The 22,498-nt window shown below is 37.6% G+C and overlaps 1 protein-coding gene across 1 annotated transcript; it reads left to right on the top strand.

Annotated features, from left to right (window-relative positions):
- The first annotated feature begins 184 nt into the window (after positions 1 to 184).
- On the top strand, positions 185 to 22,213 carry RELL1 (RELT like 1). Its single transcript, XM_059817602.1, has 7 exons — positions 185 to 272; positions 11,460 to 11,693; positions 13,522 to 13,593; positions 14,851 to 14,908; positions 17,549 to 17,788; positions 18,446 to 18,655; positions 22,130 to 22,213. The coding sequence occupies exons 1-6, from the start codon at positions 185 to 187 to the stop codon at positions 18,615 to 18,617; spliced, it is 864 nt and encodes a 287-aa protein (XP_059673585.1). The 3' UTR covers positions 18,618 to 18,655; positions 22,130 to 22,213.
- The last annotated feature ends 285 nt before the right edge of the window (positions 22,214 to 22,498 follow it).

Below are 22,498 nucleotides of genomic sequence, written 5' to 3'. Positions count from 1 at the left end.
CGACAACAGCCGGCTTCGCCCGCCTCATGGAAGGCGGGGCGCTACGGCGCAGCACCGCCCCGGGCCGGCGGCTCCGCGCAGGCGCCATGCGGGCAGGGTGCGCCCCGCCGCCGGTGGGCTGGGCTGGGCTGGGCAGCGGCAGCGCGGCTGCCAACGCGGAGGCAGCGCGGGCGAGGCGCTGGGTATGGCTCCGCCGGCGACGGGCGGGATCCCGCCGACTGCTCCCTCGCTGGGCCTGACGGCTGCCTGGCTGAGCAACCGCTCTGCTCTCGGTGGGTCGCTGCGGCCTCGGTCCTTCGCTGCGGGTGGTGGCTCCGTCGGAGGGGAAGCTTCAAGCCGGGACCCCCCCGCGCCCTGCCGGCAGCCCCTGAGCCTCCCTGCGGGCTCCCACCGCCGCCTGTGACCTCGGCGGGAGGTGCGAGCCCCCGGGCCCCGCCGGCCTCTCCCGCCATTCGGGTGCCTCGACTGACCCCGCTGCTTCTCCCCCGGGAGCCCCCCCAGCCGCCGCGGGGCCCGAGTGGGTAGTTCGGAGGTGCCTGGCGTTTGAGTCCTTGCGCCGCGGCCCGTAGGAGGGTGGCAGGAGAGGGCACGTCCCTCCTCCGCCCTGCCCCCCGGGCAGTCCAGGGCGAGCGGGGGAGCGAGCAGGGAGGAGGTCGAGGCTCGGCGGTCGCAGCGGCCGAAGTTTCTTCCGCCTGTCAGCCGGGCGGTCCCCGGCGGAGCGCGGCCGCCGGTGGCGGAGGCGCTGAGGGGGCGCTCGGGCGGGAGCGGGGGCTCCCGGGTGCCGCGTCCCGCTCAGGCGGGCTGGGAGAAACGGTGCTCTCCGTGTCCCCCTGTCAGTGCTTTCAGCGATAAAATGGTTATGTCGCGACAGTCCCCGCCCCGGACTGTTAATTTAGTCAGGTATGGCCATGAGTTGCGGAAAAAAAAGAAAGAAAAAACCCTAATGAACTCTACAAACTCGAGTCTGGCAACTCCTCCGTAGCTGATTTCACTTTAGGCTGGAATCGGATGTCTCACAAGATAGAAATGCATCAACGAATTGCTTCCACTTCACCGTCTGTCTGTTGTGAGATTAAACTTGGCTTAGCGTTTAGGTTTTGGAGTTGACTATAACCCTTGAGATCTCTGAAGAACACTTGCGCGCATGCAAGCACCAGAGGAAGTTAGTTTTAAACGACATTTTCTTTGTTTATATCTAACCCCAAATGTTATGGTACTAATAATCTCAAAGTGAAACTGATCTTGTTGCCTGTGTAGTCAGAAGTGCTTTTTTGTGTGTTGTCTCTGCTTCTCAAACATTTGTGTTTAAGGTGATGCTCATTTTTACCTGGTGTGATTTGCAGCTTGATCAGCTTCATTACCTTTGGGTGGTATGACATTGATAAGAGTGTACCAGCTTGTTTGAGAGTAAACGTTAAACTTAGTGGAAACGGTTAACATGGGCATACTTATTAGCATAAAATTAGGCAATAAACATTTCAAGTGTTTCTATGCTTCTGTACATCTGTAATTATTACTTGGTGCAGGCCAGCTTGGTCAGAAAGGATTGAGATACCTACCATGTGCTATTTGTCTTCCAAAAACAAGAGGAATGGAAGGCTTGTCATCCAGTCCATCCTTCTCTTCAGGAGATCGGAAAGAAATAAGTACTGCTAGGCACAACTGGGCCAGTAAAATGGTGCTGAAGATACTAGCATTATCAGACCATTATTTTTCCCCAGCTAATCGATTTCACTGAAAGAGTTTAAGCATTTTGAATTTCAAATTTGTGTTGACTGGTAGATCGTGGTCTCCGAGGCCCTAATACTTATTTTTTTTCAGGTTTTGTATGCAGAGGTAAGAAGAGGAGAGGAATTGTGGATTTTTCTTCTCTTCTTGATCTTGACCATCTCTTTTGTTCTCTCTTCTCCGTTGCTTTAGTGTAAAATATTTTTTAACAGATAAAAAAATTAATTTGCTCTTTGATGGTTGTTACTTCGGCATATTACTGCAGGTTTCTACATGCCAAGATTATTATACAGTTTACCTGCTACTGGCATCTTGAAGAGAGTGTAAACAAATGTTTTAGTAAACCGAAGGATGTGTATCCATAGGCTTGTGCTGACTTTTTACAAATGTTTATATTCAGGATTGCTTTGTTGAGCTTGAAGGCAGTTATGCTGCAGGACTGTTAGTATGCCGTGTGCATTGGTAGGACTTAATAATGATAGCAGTACTTTAGTCTGGTATATCTAGATGAGTAGGATTGTACTTATGAAAGGTACAAGTTGGCAAGTCTAGCAGGAAACGTGAAAGCTATGAAAGAATTTTCTCCTTTCTCTGAGTTTGCCCAGTGCCTTCCATCAGTTTATCTGCTGTATCTTCACACTGGAGATATACTAGTTTTGGTTAAAATTGATTTTTGACTCATCTGAACTAGTGTGGATGTGAGTTTGCATAAATGCATTGATATTCTGCGTTTGGTAGCATTGATTTCATGCTGCTTGCACTTGTAAATTTACCTGTGTTATGTAATACTTTTAAATATCTGGTGTGTCCAGGAAGGATTTTATTTATTTTTTTTAAACAGTCAAACTGGTGAAGTGTGCTTTATTAAATGCATGTGGTAGCTGCATGCAGTGTATATTTTATTTGAAAACTGAAATTTGAGGAAAAATTTTCTAACAGAAATGCAAATGCAAAGCATCAGTTCTGTGTATTTTTGCAGTAGGAGCTATGTGCTGCCCAAGTAGTGACCAAAGCAATTACTGCAATTTTAACACTGGTAAACAGTGAAACACGAGCTTTTTGTCTCTGTATGTGTATCCACAACATTATCAACCACATATTGTGTCACATACTGAGTCTCTGTTACCGCCCTTCATATTGCAATTTTTCCCCTTCTCAGCAGAACAAAATTGGTCTAGATACTCTTCATTGTTTTTCATACTGAATTTTTAATGATGTCAGATGCCTTCATGGTGTGATTGTCTGGACTGACCAGGTGACTGATAAGATGATTAAGTTTGGTCTTACTTTTTGGTTCTTGACAAGCTCTATCTGGGAGTGTAGAAATTGCAATCGTTTCAAATTGTTGAGGGTTACGTGCATTATACAGTAATGCTTTTAGCTATAGTTTGTTTGCTGTTAATAGGACCTACCCTTACATAGGAGGTATCTCCTTGCTGAATCCCCACCCTCAGGCTTTCAGGGAAGCCCGCCTAAAACTTTTTGCAGACAACTTACTGAAAGTGTTGATAATGCACGTAATTCAGAAATAAATACGGATTAGGAAAGAACTCATCAGGGCGGAGACTTACCTCTCAGAGTTCAGAGTAGAAAGCTCTCTTTCCAGACCTACTGCAAAATTTGTCCCCAGTCACAATTTTTGTGGTGACTTCAGTGAGCGAAAGACTCAGTCTCTAATTTAAGGACTCTTAGCAGGCTCCAGCTTGAGGTACTATGAAAGACTTGCAGTTTTATGGTTTTGAATACAGTGTTGGGTAGTAAGGATGCTGTTAGGTATTATGTTCAGGCAGGTCATCCCTGAAACTTGCTGCATGCATCTTACTATTAGTGTTCTCAAAGTAGGTGCAGTTAGAACGAGCTTTACAGAAACGTCGTTGATCCTTCTGCCCATTTTGTTGAGATACTGCTTTTGACAAATCTAATGAAGGTTTTGAGGTCTGTTCTTAACAGCAAACCTTAAAACAACCTTGCTTAACCTCTAAGGCAATTGGCAGTACTGTTACTAGTTGTCAGTATGTTCTTTCATCATGTGGCTTCCTTTTTCTCATCAGACTTCCTGCTTATTTCACTTCTGGTTTTAGATTCTGATTACCGCAAGGAAGCTAAAAGTTAAGCGGAATTCACGAACTTGTTGAATGTCTTCGATGATAGGTGTTTTTCCTTTGTTATTCGGTTTATGCATATTCCCTAAAGTACAATTTCCTTGAACAATAGACAAAGTGAATGGTTTTCTTCAATTAAGTTTTTTCCTTTAGAAAATAAACTTTTTTTTTAACCTGTTCTTTGCTGCCTTTTCTAATTTGTGTGGTCTCTTCTGTAGTTACCACCTTAACTAGTAAGGCAGAGAAGCCCAAACATTTCCTAAATATCTTGTCTGTTTTGGGCAGTGATGTATTTTGACTTGTTATTGAAAGGGCTTGTTATTTCATCGGCTTAGTTATGCAAAGGCGATTTGACTGTAGTGTCCAGAACAGATAAATACTATTTAAATCAGATAACTCTTAAAAAGTGTGTTTAATTTGAAGTTGCAGCAAACTGTTCTGGCTAAATTTACTATAATTAAAATAACTAAAAACCTGTATTAAATCGGTACATAATTACCATCAGAGTTCTAAACAAATGCACTGCTAAGCACTTGAATTAAAAATCTAAAAAATAAAATTACACTTTGATAACAGAAGCCTCTACTGCAAGTCTAGTAGAATGCTTTATTTTATATCTAAATAAGTTGAATGTACTGAATGAAAGTAAATAGCTGATTTAAAGCTTCTTTCTTTTAAGAAAATATCCACCACTTCTGAAATGCAAAGGTTAAATGCTTGACTGAGGTATTTAGTGTGTATTTAGGAAATTGAGCTAATAAACAAGTTGGGTTTTTTATGCCTGAATTTAAAAGTGTGTAATTTAAAATCAAAAAAGTTTTTTACTATAAATGATACTTAAAATGAATGCTTTAAATCAAAGCATACATCCATCCACCTTAGATGTCTGGCCTGGAGGTAGGAAGTGTCGTTATAATTTAATGCACTTCAAAGTGTACTTCACCTAGAGCCGGGAGAGGATGAAGCACTAGGTGTGATCACCAGGTGCCTTTTCCTTGCAGGGTGAACTGAGGTCACAGCTGCTTGACCATTCCTCCTTGTGGCATTGCCAGCTTAAGCAGTCCTTTCATTATGCCCTTTAAACAGTGTGTAGGTCTACATGGTGAATTGAACTAGATGTGATCCAGGTATGAAAGAAGGAAAAACAAAAAAACCAAAAAAACATATAAGCAAACCATATACTGTCTAAAATATTTTGAACCTTAAGTGATTGCTCTTTTTCCACAGATGGGTGGACGGGCGCATTAATGGTGAGGGGGGAGAAATGCGTAAGCTGATGTTGCTACTGAGACATGATTTCCAGCTGTGTTTAGCTGAGGTGTTTGAGCAGATCATATGCCATATCTGAATCTTTCATTTGTCTTATACTTAAATAGGTTGTACATTGATCGTATTTAATTTTTTTAAACATTAAGGCCAGCAATAGTTTGTTTCTGTATCCTGTGAGATTCATAGCTACATTTAATTTTCACGACTGAAAGCAGGAGATACAATCCTGTAACTCCTTGAACTTTATAGAGAAGATAGTGAATATGTATGTACTTATTTTTAGCAGGTAGATTGCTAGAACAATCAAATTCATAAAATGTAAACAAAGTTCTTTAAAAGGCATGCCATAAGAAACATGGCATGTGCATAATGCGTGAAACCCAGAGTAACTAAATAGGATTCTTTATCAGTAGAGCAGAGAGAAGATTACATCACTGTTTATGGGCTACTTTCTGTAAATTAAACAACACAAAAACAGCTGGAATGTGCTTGAAGTAATCAGCTAGATCTATATTATGCTCAAGTTCAGTATAGGAGATATAGAAAAATAAATATAATGCATTATTTTAATGATGAGTTTTATATTGCTTATATAACAACTAAACAGGTTTGATCTTTGTTACAAAAAGGATTTATTTTTCAAGAATCTGAGTTCTTAAAGCAAAATTAAACATTTCTAGAGATTTCTCATGTGCTTTATGAAAAGTTCGAGAATTGTCTGTTTAGATCAATACTAAAGATGAAACTTTGAGATAACTGGGGCTTATATTGGGGACGTCCTAGTGATCATGCCAAGTATGAAATCTTTTCAAGTACATGCAGCTAAAACCAAGGAAAGAGTAATTCTGTAACTCGGTGCAAGCAGAATCTGATATTGTGGTAGTAGATACCAAAGGAGAAATTGTTCTGACCCTCCATTTGCAGTGAGAAAGAAAATAGGTGTGGAGGGCAAGCTATTACTTTTGCAGGATCTTTAGCCATGCTTGGCAGATAGTTGTCTAGGTACAGTTAATCTTGCTTTTTGACAGTGGGATGAAGTGGGATGACCCCTCTAAGGTGCTCCCATCTCTCTTTTCTGTGAGTTTATAAAATTTTAAGGGGAAAGAAAGTTTGTTACAAAGCAATACCTCTGCTTACATGGTCTGCTCCAGCTTCATTCTTATCGTAGCCTTCAAGACACTGTAGTCTTGGAATATTTTTGTGGTCAAACATTATTTTACTCATATGGAGGGAATACAGTGTTTAACTAGAATGTTAATAGATAAGTTTAGGCCATTTAAAAATTGCAATTTAATGAAGGATAAAATATTTTTTCATTAACGTGCTAACTTTTTTCTCCTATATTCTGTTTCCTGAAGGGGCTGTAAAATTTTCTTGAGCCATTGCTGAGATGGAAGAACACTATCTTTGTGTCAGAGTAGTAATGATTAGAACCAGTGTAAAAGACTTGTCTGAGGTCCTTATATTTTACATTTCAGGTAACGATTAAGTAAGGGCAGACAATATTCAAGTTCAATACCTCACGTATATTCATTTTTAAGCAAATAAGAGTACATGGTATCTGAATTAGTAGCATGAATGCAATCTGTGATCCACAACTCAAGCATTACTTTCAATGTGCTGAGTATTGCTTCTAAATCTTTTTATTTAGATCACATCTGCAAGTAATTTTGATATATAGAGTGGTATACAATGGCAGGTATATAAAAATACCAGGGCAGCAAAACACGGAAGCAAATGAATTTCTGTAAGAATTGACTTGAATCAAGGAAGATTGCTATGGCCTGAACTTGTCGTTAAAAACCATCATGAAGCAACATGATACATCATGAGAATGAGGTAGACTATCTACAGTCTGTTAATAAGCATAATGCGCCTCTGGGGAAGAGGAGTAGGGAACATACAATGAATGATGGAGCGATGACTTAGGACATAAATCCTATTGCTCATTAGCTAGGCAAGCCTTGTTTTTGCATAATGTCGTAACTGCTGAGGTTTTTGAGGGCAGACTTCTTGATACGTGTAGAGTGCTTGATAATGAAAGTGGAGTGCTTTGCTTTGCTTACAGGGTTACACAGCACCAAGTATTTGATCCACCTAATTAATTTTTTTCTGGGATATTTTTGGTTTGCTTTTAGTGAATTTTTACATCTCTGAACATAAAATGAATGGCATCAAGCAGTTTATGGACTTTGTGTAAATTATGTATTTATATAGAAATATTATTGATTTAATGTTTTACTAGTAATAAGCAAAATACCTTGCAAAGTTCTGTCTGAATTTTAATGGGGGAATTAGATTTTTAGGTATCTAAGGACAACTGAAGAAAAATCACAGAGGCTCATCTATATAGGCTGGTATGTTGGAGTATCTATGTTAATGCATCTTTAAATGGAAAAAAGTACTTAAAATATGTTTTCCTGCCTGGTTCAAAAGCTCTTTAAATCTCAATCCAATTAGTGGACTAATCTGTGCTACAGTGTATTCAGTTGATAAATTGATGAGTTTTTCAACATCCTTCTGTCAGGAGAAAAAGTGCCAATATAGGCACAGTTCTGGCATATTTTTTTATTTTCTTTTAACTTGTAGAAGCTGCATCTATCCTTTGAGAATTTGTCTAGATTGTCATCACCTTTTGACTGCAGATTAGATTGTAGCTGATGAGGTTTTCTCATTAGTGTTTTAGGTGGCAGTCTATGAGCAGAAGTACTAAACTAAATCATAAAACAGGTTATGTAGGTAGAAAAAGAAACAGAAAACAAACAAACTCAAACCACGGTTCTTACCATGCAGGCATTTAGAGGTGATATATATTAGGTAGGCTGGGAATATCAACCTGCATAGTTTCTGATGGTTTGCTTTTTTGGAGGGTGGGGATGGTATTTAGTGATTGCTCACCAATGATCTGTCCTGAAAATGCGATGTAGCTCTGCTACTGGAGTTGCTTGTGGATGTGAGACTGGCTCAGGTTTATACAGAATTTTGTTCTTGTTTGCTGTGAACGCTTAATAGTGTTTGCGATCCATTTTCCCATTTCCTTTGTATAATTGTTTTCTTCTGTTCATTGTATGAAGCTTTGTGAATCACCTTTGTATTTTAAATCGTATGTATGTTTTCAGTGGCTGTGTCAAGCTGATGGAGTTTCAGGTTGATGATTTAAAAATAATTTTGTAGGACATCATACTTTTTTTTTTTTACCTGTAATTAATCTTCCTGCCCTTATTTTTTGGAACATAGTCTGAGACTATGGCTCCATGTTACTGTTATTACTTTAGGAAAGCTTGTTCTAGATGTATCCTTGCTCATGGTTGCTTATTCCCCCACTTCAGCTTACTCAGTCTCTTGATTGTCTCACAGAGCAGTTTGCCAAACCACAGGTTATACTGATTCAGTAAAATGACTGCTTAAAAACTGAAGACTTTGAGGCATTTTTTCTTAAACCCTGGTCATCTCGGTAATGCAGTTTAAAACTGTTTTCAGGGCTACAGTCTGTCAGGAGCACAGCCAGTGGGGTAGCAGAGGACTGAAGGGGAATGGACATCTTAAAGCCACTTTGCATCTGGTGAAATTGTAATAAACCACAACTTGAGGAGTCTGAAGCATGGGCCTTTAGCCATGCAGCAAGGCCCACTTGCTCTCTAGGTTTGAAGTGGGAATTACCTGCCATGGTTATGGAGAAAATACTAGGAGATGTTATTTGTTTGGGCAATGCATGCCACTCTTGCTGCTGAAGAGAGGTAGAAAACATAAAAAGTCGAGTTGGATTAACTTTGTAGCCGTTCCACCCGTTAGCTTGACTAGTAAGTGGCTATTGATGTCTGAGAAATGATGTCTGAGAAATAGTGAAGTAGGTCTTTCCCATTCATTCTTAACATGGATAACATGCAGCAAAATCCAAAGCATTTTTGTCTTATATTTGAACATGAAGGCTGCTTATTTATTAATACCATTCTGAGCTTGTGATGTATACTGTTTAAGTTGGTTTTCTTAGATTCTGAGATGTTGTAGTCATGAAAATAATACTTCTCTGGTGTGATGGCTTTTCTCTTGGCCTGGGAAGTAAATTAAACTACTTTGTGTGATTAAGTGGGGGACACTATAGCTGTTGCTACCTGGTGAGTTAGCAAAAAACCCCCAAAAACAAAACCAAACCCCTTTTATTTTTGTATATTAAAACATTAATTATAAATTCTTAGAAAGCAAATAAACTGTATGTAAGATCAACTGTCTCTGTTATATGATTGTGTCCATTACCCTTTCCTGTCTTTTGTTTCCTTGTAGTGCAAAACAATTGCAGCCTTAAAGTGTTAAATTGTATATATTGTTCAATTGTCCTACTCAGGCATAAGTTAAAGCTTCTAAAGGTTACTTATCTAGTAAATTCTGCATACAATTATGTGTAGGATTGCTGGCCTCTCTGAAAAGTAAATAGCTTTCTCTTTTGGTTTTGGGAGCAAGCTAGACCATCCGGCTTTGTCCAAAGCAATCATCCCGAGATTTTGTCTTAACATTTAGCCTCGTGATCTATTCAGTTGTTTGTTTGCATGTCTTTCAGGTTTTTTGCATTTCTGCTGTTTGTCTAGAACATTATTTTAGAGAAATGCTTAACACATCTTTTTTTTCTTTTTGCTAATTGGAGTTTTATCAATTGTTATTTCAAAGAAGTTCCAGTGTTTTTTCACTTTGAGCAAGTCTTTTGTATTACTTACTAGGGAACTGACAATTCAAGACTGTCCTGAAAAATTCAGAAATACTTTAAAAATAAAAGATTTAGTGTTTTGATATAAAAAAATCTAAGGTAAATACCTTACTGAAGTTTTAAAATCTTTTCTTAGCTATCTGTCACCTTTCTGGTATTTTTCAAATATAACTTAATTACACAGCCAGTGCAGTAGAGGTGTTTGTGGAATAAATGTGTTTTGGCAATTTTCTGGACGCTTCCATTATTTTTTTTTAAAGGAAGGGATTTGATTGTTCTAGACGTTTCTTTTGTGAAAGTGTCACTGTCATGTAAGTGGTTTTCTGATGCGTCTTGATTCCTTCAACCAGTTTGATTAATGGAACGATTCTGAATTGACTTGTCCATTTTAATACAAATAGATGGAAAATATCTTGAAATAGTGTTAGCTTTTTTTATTTACTGGTCTTTTTTATTGTCATTCTTCCCTACTCAAAAAATTGGTTTCAGCTGAAGTAGAAGAGAAGAATAGAGGGTAGAAATGCAGGAATATTCTTGCATGTTAGAAGAGTAATATTTAAATCTTTATTATATGGTGTGGGGAGTGTGTATAAACTCCAGAGGCTCAGAAGAAATTTTGAGTATGCAAATGTGTATTTTTGGATTTAGCTGAACAGTTAAACTTGTGTACTTTCATATTTGATATATAAGAAGGTACTGAGATTTTAATTTGTCTGTGTATATTGGCCATGAAAGTGGGGAAATATTGGAACAGGTTGCCCAGAAATGTTGTGGAATGTCCCTCCTTCAGATGGAGCTTACCTGAGCAACCTGATCTAATCAGAGCTGCTTTTAGCAGCGTTTGGACTAATGAACTTCAGAGGTGCCTTCTAATGCAAGTATTCTATACTTATAGATCAGGCTTTTGAACTACCATAACATGGAATATACATCTGTTGAATGCAGAGCTTAATTGAAACAAAAATGCTTAATTGTGGGTATAGAGTTAGTGTGTGGTTATGCTGCAACTTAAATTCTTTGCAAGCAAAAAGAAAAGTCTCTTTCCCATCCTGTTGGAAGCTTAAATACAAAATGGCTTCCAGATCTTAAACAAGCGAAGAATGATCCCGCCTTATGCTGATGAGTAGAGGGTGAATGTTCTTTCTTTTGTGCTGTGAAATCTCACCATTTCTCTCGCACCTGATACTTTTTCTTCGCAAGGGTCAATACTAAATCCTGTACTTACTCTTATATTAGGGAAGGATCCACGTTTTTTTAGCAATTTTGCATGGACCAGAGGAATGGTATGGCATTTTCCTTGCTGATGGGAACAAGGAGCAATGGTAGTATTATCCTTCTGTGAAATATGCAAGCTCTCTTGTTGAGATTACAAGGCTATCAAGCTAGAATATTGTTTGTTCTTCACTGTTATACTGAAGAAATATCATGCGGGTTTTTTGCATGTTAGGTGTTTTGTAATCATTTTATGAAGAGGGAATGTCTGCCGTTATGGGTGTGAGTTCTCAGCCAGTAAAGTATGTGTTGCCCCTTCGAGTCATCACAGAAGGTACATCACATTGATGCTATGGGGATTTGGTCATGCTTGTAATATTCTAAATGCTTTGAAGTGATTTACAGTGTATAGTGATAACTGTGTTTATTTGTTTACGTAGATAATGGAGAGTTTCTCCAGATTTTGCCAAGCTATGGCTTACAGACAACTACTTTGACAACTAAAACTGATGGCAATGATGGCAAGGCTGAACACCTAGAGTATATTGCGTTTGCATTGGTTCCCGTTTTCTTCATCATGGGTCTCTTGGGGATCCTCATCTGTCATGTCCTGAAGAAAAAAGGATATCGTTGTACAACAGAGGCTGAACAAGTAGAAGAAGAAAAACTTGATGAAAAAATAGGTAATCAACAAGTCTAATAAACAACTTCCTACTTCTGTACATTGCAACTACTATGGAATAATTTATTGTGAGACTTTTGTCATTGTCTATATTTTTGTCATTTGTCTATATTTGACATCAAAACAATATTAAGAAAAATATTTTTATTATCATTATATGTCTGTTGGGTTTTGATCTTTGCCAGTCAAAACTAGGAGTGTTCCAATTTCCCATGCAAGTTCTCTAACATGAATTAAGAGTTTACAGAGGGATCAAAGTATCCAGTATATCTGTTTACAACTAGATGCTGCAGTCAGAGTCACCAGATTGCTTTTCTGCATACCACATGCTGTTAGCAACAAAGAATTATTATATATAATTCTGTCTGAGGAGTGACAAAAAGTTGCCATTTAAAGCCTAAAATCTTAGTTTTATGTTTAGCAATCTGAATTTGTTCTTCTTGTGCTGTCATTCTCATCTACCGTCTCATTATAAAACTTAGCCTTTGGACTGACTGTCTATGTTCTGGTTTATATAGTTTGTGCTGCTTATTTCTTTCTTAAAGATACCTTTGTTTTTGTTCTAATGCTTGTTTGTTTGTGCTTTTGTTTTTATGGTTCCTTATTCCCATCTACTCTTACTTGAAGAAAAAAAAAAAACCAAAACAAAATGCAAGAAAGGAGTGTTATCACTTGGGAAGGGCTATAGTAACCCAGTATAGCATTTGGTGAAGTAAATACAAGGGCCAAGGTCACTTATAAATACTTTGGGCCTCTTCCTTTCTCCCAGTTAATTACTGTCAGTAGGTTCATAAGAAGTGCAAATTACAGTGGCTGTGTGGTAAGGGTAGAGCCATGTGGTACAGTAATGATGTATCAGTATGTTTTTAAGTAGTTACTGCCTGGGGCATGTATGCAGTGAGTGGGACTATCTGATCTGTTAGTTCACCTGAGTGGTAACAGCAACGTAATGAAAGGGGGACAATTTTTAGGTCTTAGTTTGGAGAAGTAGCTGTGTCTAAGTTGCACTGCAGAGTTGCAGGTGTTAGGATGAAGATGAAGCATGGGTACAGAGATGGGGAAACCCCTAATTTACTACTTAGAGACAAATTTAGGGTCTCACCTATCAAACTTGCCTCAATCCTGTGATTTTTTTTTTTTTTTTTAATAAAGCTAGTCATAACAATTATTAAGGAAGGGCAGAGCTGTGCCTCTTTGTTCTATTTCTCTTCGTGATCTTTCTCTGCCTTCTGGGGAAGCTTCCAATATTGTTAATGGGTGCAATCGATTCCAAAAGTATTAAGTATAGTCATGAGGTTTCTTTTTTAAATCCTTTGCTCCTGTAGTCGTATGAGATTTTTTTTTATGTCCTTGCAGATGTGTTGAAAAGCTTAAATTGAATTCCTCTTATGCTAGAAGCCGATAGTACCTATTTTAATATAGTGACTTGGGACAGTTTAATGAACTTTTTGGGTTTTTTTCCTCCCTGTTGTTAGGATTAGAAATACTGCTCTCTTGTTTGTCTCCTCCTTACTAGCTAGAGAAGGAATTTTGACATATGCTTGAGAAAATATTGAGCTTATTTACCTCTTAGATGAATATGTTAGAGCTGATGTGTAGATTCCATCAACTTGTGTTTGTATTTTTTCCTGAATAAGGACTGAAAAGTCTTATCTAAGCTTTCCTTCCAAAGTGACAATAGATCTTGTCTTTTTTTTTATGTAACAACTTCTGGTGTGTGTTTGTTTTTTGTTTTGGCTTGGGTTTTTTGTTTTTACTTTGTTTTAAAATAACTCAATTCTTGATTTGGAAGACCAAAGTATTGACAATGTATTTATTTCCTTGCACAGAAATGAATGAAACTATACATGAGAATAGCGACACTGTGGGACAAATCGTTAACTACATTATGAAAAATGAAGGTATAGTATGGTGTTGTGAGCCTTTGTGATGGTGTTCTATAACAAATATTTTTTTTCAGATATTCTGAATTCTGGTATGTTCGTGTGTTTTCATTTAATAACCATTTTGTGCATGCTTAACTCTTTGAGATTGCCTTCAGAAGGCAATAACGTCAAACAAAATAGAAAGTTTTTCGCTTACCTGAAAGTTACTTTGTATGGTAAGTTTGGTTCATGCATTTCTTGATATTTTAACTATTTGGGTGTTTGATTTTTTTTTGTTCATTCTTTTGTTTTGTTTGTGAAGTAAAAGCTCAAGGTTGCTTTCTTAATGGCAGTGCTTAAAGTATGTGAAATTTTTATGTTTTGACCAGATTAAACTTTTTGTCTTGAAACGATTCTTGGAGCTGTTGTCTGATAAAAGGTTTGTGCATAACTGAGACAATAGGATAGAATAGCACTAACGTTGAATTTTGGACGTGGTATCTTCATGCCCTGTGTGTGCAAAGAAGATATGACTGAAAAAATAAAACCACCGTTAAGCAGCCCATGGAATGCTTGGTTAGTTCAGAATGTATTTGCCCAGTAGAAGAAACATTTAGGAGACTGCATGTTTTTATAGTACAAGAACCTTCAGCCTATTAATTTTACATTTGTATAAATCAAAGTTCTCCTAAGCATTGAACTGGCTTTGAGTTACTTCTGAATGAAGTCTAGTCCTCTGAAAAAGTTGTATTTTGGGGTTTGTGGAGTTTTTGTGGGTTTTTTGTGAGGTTTTTTTGTTTGTTTTCCTTAATAACTGTTAGGGCTTTGAGCTTATGTGTTTTTCCTTGAGGATGGGATTAGGTACCCCATGTGGTTGGTTTTTTTTTTTTGATCATTAATTTGCATTTTGTAGGGCTCACTTAAACTGGTGGTTTTAACCTGAAGTTGCTTTATACATGTGAGGTGATGATATTCCTGTGGTCAAATAGATGTTATAAAATTTTCGGGGATCTTGTTTGGGAGTGTTGTGCAGATGGCTATGTTATGGCTTGTATAGGGACAGAGCTTTGAGTGCAACATGAACTGTAATTTTAGTAGCTCATGTTAAGAAAATCCCATAAATTATATTAACATTTTTTTGCATAATTTTCTCTCACGTGTTTTTAGAGATATACATAATGCAGTCATCTTTCTTTCAGATGAAATTTTTTTGAGGACCTTCAATTTTACTGTTTGTTTTTTCTGAAGTTAGAGCTGTACACTTTTGAAGAGTTCTCTTTATTCTCATTGCAGCAAATGCTGATGTGTTAAAGGCCATGGTAGCAGATAGCAGTGTCTTTGAACCTGAAAGGTAATTACTCATCTTTTTAATGCATGTTTCCGAAGGCAACTAAAAACATACTCTTTCAAAGGATTTTATTTCCTGAGTGCTTTTAAGACTACATCACTTTGTGGAGTTATCGGCTAAGAGGATAATACTTTGATTTCCTTGTGGTGTCTCTGAGTCACTAAATTTTAATGTATGCCCCAGGTTAGTAACTGGCTCTTCTGGCGAGGTGTTCTAGGTGTGTGATATGGATTTATTGCTTTTTTGGCTAAAGACTTACAGAGGCTGCAAATACTTGTTTATTTTAGGTTGAAGTTACTTACAGGTTGGCTTAGTCCAAAGCTAGTCTGACTTGAAAGAACAGAAGCAGCACTTGTTTCATTTGTATGGGTGCTAACTTAAAGTAGACATCTCTTCCTATGTCTCCTTCTTGTTTACTTTTTGCTTTATAATTGTGGTAATATACATTGGCTGACCTACCTCTTATTTTTTCATTACACGCCTATTTAGAGAATTATGTAGAGTAAGTAGTTCAGCCCTTGAGTTGCAGATGCATCATTTGTGTAAAAGTACTTATATCTGTACACAACTGCCTTTAAACTATATCTGTACTACTCTAAATACTCTTCATATGTAACCCTATGTTCATATTCAAGGCAGAGAAGATGAAGGTTCAAGTAGTAGTGTCACTAATGAAAGAAGTGGGAGTGTATAGTTTTAGCAAAACAGAGAGTTGAGTATGCAACCCTTTATCACTTGTTTTAACGGTGAGAGGCTTGGTTATCGAAGCAAAAAAATTGAACTAATGAAGGGAGTTCTTCTCAAGTATAGGAATTACTTTTAAACTTCTATGGTGCAGCAGAAATATTTGTTTGAAATTTAACTCGTTTTTATGTAGGCATGTGTGATACTATTTTGGGAGTTTTAGACAATTGTTTCAGTGGTGAATTAAAATATGAAGCCTAAGGGGAAGGGAAAAATGATTGTTTGCTCTTACATAATTTCTGACAGATAACTCCTAAAGCTTTAGTAACTCAAGTGCAAATCCACTTTTATTTCTTTGTAAGTTCAGTGCACTATGAAAACGCTTCCTAATGATAGGAAGAGTAATGGCTAAGTAAAATCTGCACTTCTGCCACTTAAAGCCGTTAGTTCCTGTCTTCGCCTCAGATGTTGAACAGATTTTTATTTCCCTTAATAGCGTTCTCTTATTTATTTGAAGACCATTAAATGTCTCCTGTCAATATTTCTGTTTTGAAAATAAGCGTCCAAGTAACTTCAATCTTTTATGGCATGTTTTATTTCTTTGATTTGTTCTTTCTGTTCTCCTTTGGAGTCTCTTCAGTTTGTTAGTATTTTTTTGAAACAACATTTCTAAAACTGGAGGGAATGATCAGCTGAGGCATGATTAATGCTGAATAATGTAACTTTAGGTTCACAGGTTATACTCCTGTTATTTCCACTGTGAAATTTGTCCTTTTTAAGCAACAACATCGTGATGATTCAAATTCTGCTTGTGATCTTCACTTTCTTTTGCTGAAGAATGATCATCTGTCTAGTTGCTTTTTAATCTGGGTTTGTAAAGTTTTTCTGTTAAAGCACTGGAATTTGTGTTGTCCTTACTGCAAGACATCCAGAATTTTTAATAATATATGTGAATGTGTCTTTCACACACATGATCTCCTCTGATCATCCTGATTTCTCATCTTGTCCTCTACAGTTACTATGGGTGACCAAAAGTTTATGGGTACTTTAGCTATTCTTCTACTCCGTTACCCAAGGAACTATTTAAAACACTGAATATCATCAGGACCAGAATAACCACATTTAGTATGTCTTTCCAGTTTCATAGTTAGCTACTGATATATAACTTTCTGGTATGTCTTTATTCTTTTTTGGTTTTTTTTAAACAAGGTGTGGTACCTTATGCTACAGTAATTTCACCTTTAATGCACTGAGCTCTAGCTTGCTTTAGGAGAATGTGTTGCAAGACAGTGTCAAAATTGATGCTGAAGTCCAAAAGAGTACATCTTCTGGTTTCTACCTATCTATGCTATCTGCTTTTCTGTGTTAGAAGAAAATTAGATTGATTTGATTAGATATTCTTAATTGATGCCTTTTGGTGGTTGTACTGCTTTTTCTTTCTAGGTACTAAACAAACTGTTTTCCTGAAGCTTAAGCTGAATGATCTGTTGATTCCTTTTCTCTTCATGGTAGACATTTTAGTTTTGCCTCTTTGCAATATTGTGGGACTATGCTGCTCTTCTGTGAGTTCTTAGAGATACTGTAACAATTCTGAAATACTTTAAGTAGTTCTCCAAGTGTGAATTTAATCAGCTAATTAGATGTCTTCATCAGTATAAGTTCATGTAACCTGTTGTCTTCTATTTTAGCCTGATTTTTATTTTTTCATTTCCTTGCCCTTTGTGTTAGTTACCTTAACCATGTGACTGCAGCTGAATTAATTTATGGAAGTAATTTTAACTGCAAAAATATGATGTTGGAGGGAACCTTAAACCAGACATCCTCAGAAATAAATGGTCCCTGAAAAAAATTAGCTATTCACTAGACATAACTGAAGGTTGTATTTTATCCCTTTTTTCCTTTTTAAGAAACAGGATTTTTATAGTAAACATTACATTTCCTTTATACTTTTTGCTACAGCCCTTTATCTCCTACCTCTCCTGGGAGTCCAACGAGTCCAGGGTCTCCTTTGTCACCTGGTGCTGTTCCGTTTAAACACAGCTGCAAAGGCCATCACTTCCATACTGTTGGAGGAGTAGTAGAAAAGGATGTTTGTACTCGTTGTAGCCACAAACGATGGCACCTTATAAAGCCAGCTCACAAATCTAAAGAGCACAGAAGAAGTCGTCTTGGAGAAGTTACAGTCCTTTCTGTGGGAAGGTAAGACTTAGGTCATTTTATTGCCTACTTGTCTTAGGGATGCTACAGTCACCCATGTTGGATAACATATCCATTGATTCTACTCTGTTTATAGCATCAGTGATTGTTTTTTGTAACCCTGTTACTACTAGACTGAAGTTATTACTGAAGAAGTAAATATGATTTATTTTTTTAAACTATGTAAATAGATGGGGATTTATTGTGGGTATGAATCCAAAGCTATTGCTCTATTGATACTGGCTAGAAAGAAACAAGGATTGCACACTAATAAATGCCTCTGTTTCTGAATTTGATATTTCTCAAGTAAGTGTGAGCTATAGAAACCACTTTATTCTGTTTCATTATTTTTAATTCTTAGTTTATGTTGTAGCTGTCTTTAGAAAATTACTGTTCTAGGAAGCAGTATGCAATGTGTGGATTCTGCTTTAAAACACAATTCCCTGAGAAAGTGTGATTCAGCACTAGTGAGTATTAAAAGTACATGTAGGTAGTAGGAAGGAAGGTTGCTCTGAAGTGAAGCTGGGTCCATGTGGGTGTCTGCTCTGATGCCTAGGTCTTGGGACCTGAAAACGTGTTCCTGTGCATACACTGAGTACTGAGAACGACCTAACTAACCTCTGGGGAAATACAACTGAATCTTTCTTTTGCTTACCTCAGATTTAGAGTCACAAAAGTGGAGCACAAATCAAATTCCAAAGAACGGAAAAGCTTGATGTCTGTTACTGGTGTGGAGAGTGTCAATGGCGATATGCCTGCAAAACAGGAAGCGAGCGAAGCACCTGCCACACCTGTGAAACAGGAGATGGAAGAGCGGAGACGCTCGGAGTAAACTGCAGGTACCAAACATCGGGAACTCATATGAAAGTGGTATGTTTTGAAGTAAGTGAAGGTAAGCAGCAAAGAGAAAGGAAATTGAAAATGTAGCAGTTCAGCTTGAAAACTCATCTTTCAATTTCAAAAGTTTCTACAGAAGTCTGCAAAATTATATTTGATTACTCAGTTCATGATAACTTGGTAAAGGCTAAATTATCCACCAAATTCTTATCTAATTGTTTAATTAGACTTTGTAATTAGAGTAGATGTTGAAATAAAAACTACTTTGTGAAGGTGGCATCACTAGTCCAAGAAATAAAACATCTGCATATTAATTTTTGGCAATAAATGATGGTTCAGATTTAGTGGTAATGCGCTTATTACCCAAAAGAAACAAATGCTGCTGACAGCTGCATCACTGAAATAACTACAGTGTTTCTTGCTTATGCTTGCTGCCCTGTACTCTGTGCTCGTTCTATAAGGTGACTGCTTACTAGATACTTTGATAGATCAGAGGAGCTTTGGCTAATAAAAATGGAGGCACATGAAAATGCTCGTATCATAGGGATCTATGGTAGGTTACTAAGCCAGGAGGTTGGGGTTTTCTTGTGAGTCATGAAACTTCAGTGAATTCTTTGAGGTACCCCATTAAGCATGTCAAAAACATGTCTAGCATGGTTTTGGAATGCACCCTGACTACTTTTTTTTTAACACTTAAGAATGTCGGGGGGTGAAAAACCCTGTAAGTTAATATTGTTTGGTTCTAACTGATGATACACTGATTGATAATCTGAATGGGAAAGGTGATTTTACACAAATGTGATTCAAAATACACAGCTTGACCCTTGGGGAAGAAAGGGGTTCTGGGGTGACAAAAGGGATTTGAAGAAAGGGCACAGTGCCAAACTCTCTGTATGCTTAGAGAGGATAAAGTCATGTTGTGTCAGCTCAGTCTAGTTTCAAACTCTCAGTAACTTCACATATAAGAGGGAAATGCACAAGTGGAGATTGGGTATGTTTAAAAATGTAACAAGACCCAAAACCCCTCGAGTGTCTTGAGGTTAAATTCTGAGAGGCCCAGGTGCAAGATGTGGCCTTTTCTTTATATCCATTTATTCATTAAGAAAGCATACTGTATCAGTTTAGAAAGGAAGACAAAGCAGAGAGCTGATATGCAATGGGATACTTCCTCCCAACCTTTACTGGCAGCACAGGCATGACTGTTGAACTAAGCAGAGTGTATTTGTCTGGACTCTGTGCCTCATCATTAAATTATACCAAATTTTTTGGAACCATTGCCATAGAGGAAGAAAGACTTGGAGGTGTGGTATGCTTCCTAATGTTTAAAGAAGCTGTGGAGGGTAATGAAAGAAATGGTTCTTTTTGCTCAGTGGGTAAGAAGGTGAATAGTAGGCTAATTTGCAAGGAGGTGGAGTTCAGGTTTCAAAAATTAAGACATTGGAATAAGCTGTCATATCTTTATTGCTGGACATTTGTGAGACCAGACTAGACAAATGCTCGTCAAAGCCAGTGTAAATACAGCTGTCCCTGCCTTGGAGGTAGGTGATAGACTGCAAGGATGGTTGAGTGTTTTTGTTTTGCTTTTTGTTCTGTGGCAAATTTTGGCAAATTGTAGCTTTCTAGTGGCTGCTGTCTCATTGCTGCTCTGTAATCTGTGAAGGATCTACAGATGTCAGTGAAAGACAAACTTTACTCTTTTCTGATTCAGAATTATGTCCTGGTGCTCAGATTTTTCTTGTTGGTGTCGTTTCTTTTTCCTTTCTTCCCTTTTTAAAAATCAGTATTAGCTAAATGCAGTAGGAGACAACATCATGCTACCATTAAAGATACAGAAAAGAAAAAAAATAGTCACAGGAGTAACAAAGGAGTTTTGTTACTCCTGTGACTATTTTTTTTCTTTTCTGTATCTTTAATGGTAGCATGATCAGACTGTTTGTAATATGATTTTTGACTTAAAGGCAGACTAGTTATCTTCTCTTTAAACATTAGAAATAGAAAGAAAAGGGCATATATGAAAATAGAGTTAATTCCAGTGCACTTTGATTGGGGGAAAAAAAAATCATCTTTTGAAATCACTCTGAAAATGTCTTGTAGTCCAGTTTTCTTTCTAATTTGTTCTTTCCTCTCCTAAGTAAGAAAGCTGTTCCCTGTAATTACCTACAAGTTGTTCTCTAAATTTAAACGATTACTACTTTAATCTAAAAATAGGCTAGTCTCTGGAGGGATATGATAGTATAGCTATAAAAAATTTAAATGTCCATCTATGGCAGCTTTTTTATTGTAGAACCTCCCTTAGGATTAAAGTCTTGCCCTTTCTGGATGCAAATGTTCTAATAGCAGAGAAGTAGCTCTGCAGAATCTCTTGTAAAGGTCTTTCTAGTCCAATAGAACTATTTTGTAAATCATCTGGGAAACTAGCCAGGCCTGTTTGTGCACTATGAAAAAATAAACAGATCTTGCTTGAAAGACTTTGATACTGTTCCTTAGCATGGTTCTAGATCAGTTTTTGTCCACTGCCATGAAAAGCTGTTCACATATAAACAGGTAGTAGTTAGACCTTTACACCAATTACTTATTTCAGACTTCTAATAAATTATTATAGCTTAATTTACTGAAACTTAACAGATAAGCAGCATTTAAGACTTCTGTGCCTTCAGCCAATAAATTTATGATAAAAAGCATATAGTTTTGGGGAATTTGGCTCAGGCCTTCAGATGCAGAGGAAGAAGGCAGACACAAACGTGTTTTTAACTGCTGCCACAAACGGTTTGTTCCGGCGTTTGGAGGCAGTAGATTTGTGCTTTGTGGCCTGACTTTAACCGCTGTTACTGAGAGTTCCTGTATGACATGGAATTCCTGAGTTGGGCAGTACCTGAATGACATAATACTGCTGGTTGCATGTGTTCACTGCTACTCTTGAGTTCAGGGTTTTTTTTTCCCTAAACTGACATGCTCTTAGTATTTTCTTGAAGTGACCTCTACAGTGTTTCAGCTGCATCATTTGAAGTTGTAGCATGTCTTCTCCATGTCTCCAAGGTCCATGTTCTCAGCAGACGCCATTTGATCAGTTAAGTTTATTTAAAATATGCTTAGTGGCACATAAAGTAGCAAATACACAGCTCGTAGTTGAAGTCAAAATTTTGAGTTGAGCTCTTGCACATCCATTGTAAGCTACTGGGTAAACAAAAACTTAAGGCACTGGTGCACTGAGGCTACGTAACATTTTCCATTCCTAGTATCCTTTTCAAAGTTGTGTGTCGTTTGCACTGTGAAGTGATTTGTCAGTTTGTCCATGTGTTTGTCCATCCTTTTCATGAGTACCAGCTGAATTTTTAGTTCCTCTCTAGGATTTCACATGCTAAACTTGCAATGCACGGCAACCACTTCATGCGATTGTGGCATTTTTTTCATTTCCAGAGCATCCGCTAACTTTTTAATCGGTATGTTCATCCTAAACCAAATTTTGCTATTTAGGCTTATTTTTAGAATTGTTTTCTTCTCTTGCAGGTGGAACTTTTAGAAGAAGCTTGTCTGCTAGCACTTTGGAGAAAACTGAAAACTTAAGAGATGCATACTATTTAAGGAAATGTATTTATGGCACGGTAGCATTTTACAAGTTCTGTGATGGCACCCATGCAAGGTTAAACACTTAATAATTTTTCACCAGTAAAATCAGTAAGATTTAGACACTTAAATACTGTTGAGCTGTATGGACCTCATACCAAATGTTGGGCTTCATCTTGGAAAGAAAAAACACATATAAGTTTTTGGACAGGAAAGGTAAAAGCCTTATCAAATAATATTAATTTTTTTTGTACTTAGACAAGCATTTTTAATGCAATCAGTATTATGAGTAATATGATTACCCTATGGACA

This window comes from Gavia stellata, chromosome 5 (assembly GCF_030936135.1).
Source record: "Gavia stellata isolate bGavSte3 chromosome 5, bGavSte3.hap2, whole genome shotgun sequence".
NCBI classification, from domain to species: Eukaryota; Metazoa; Chordata; class Aves; order Gaviiformes; family Gaviidae; genus Gavia; species Gavia stellata.
This window is presented reverse-complemented; position numbering and strand designations above follow the sequence as displayed.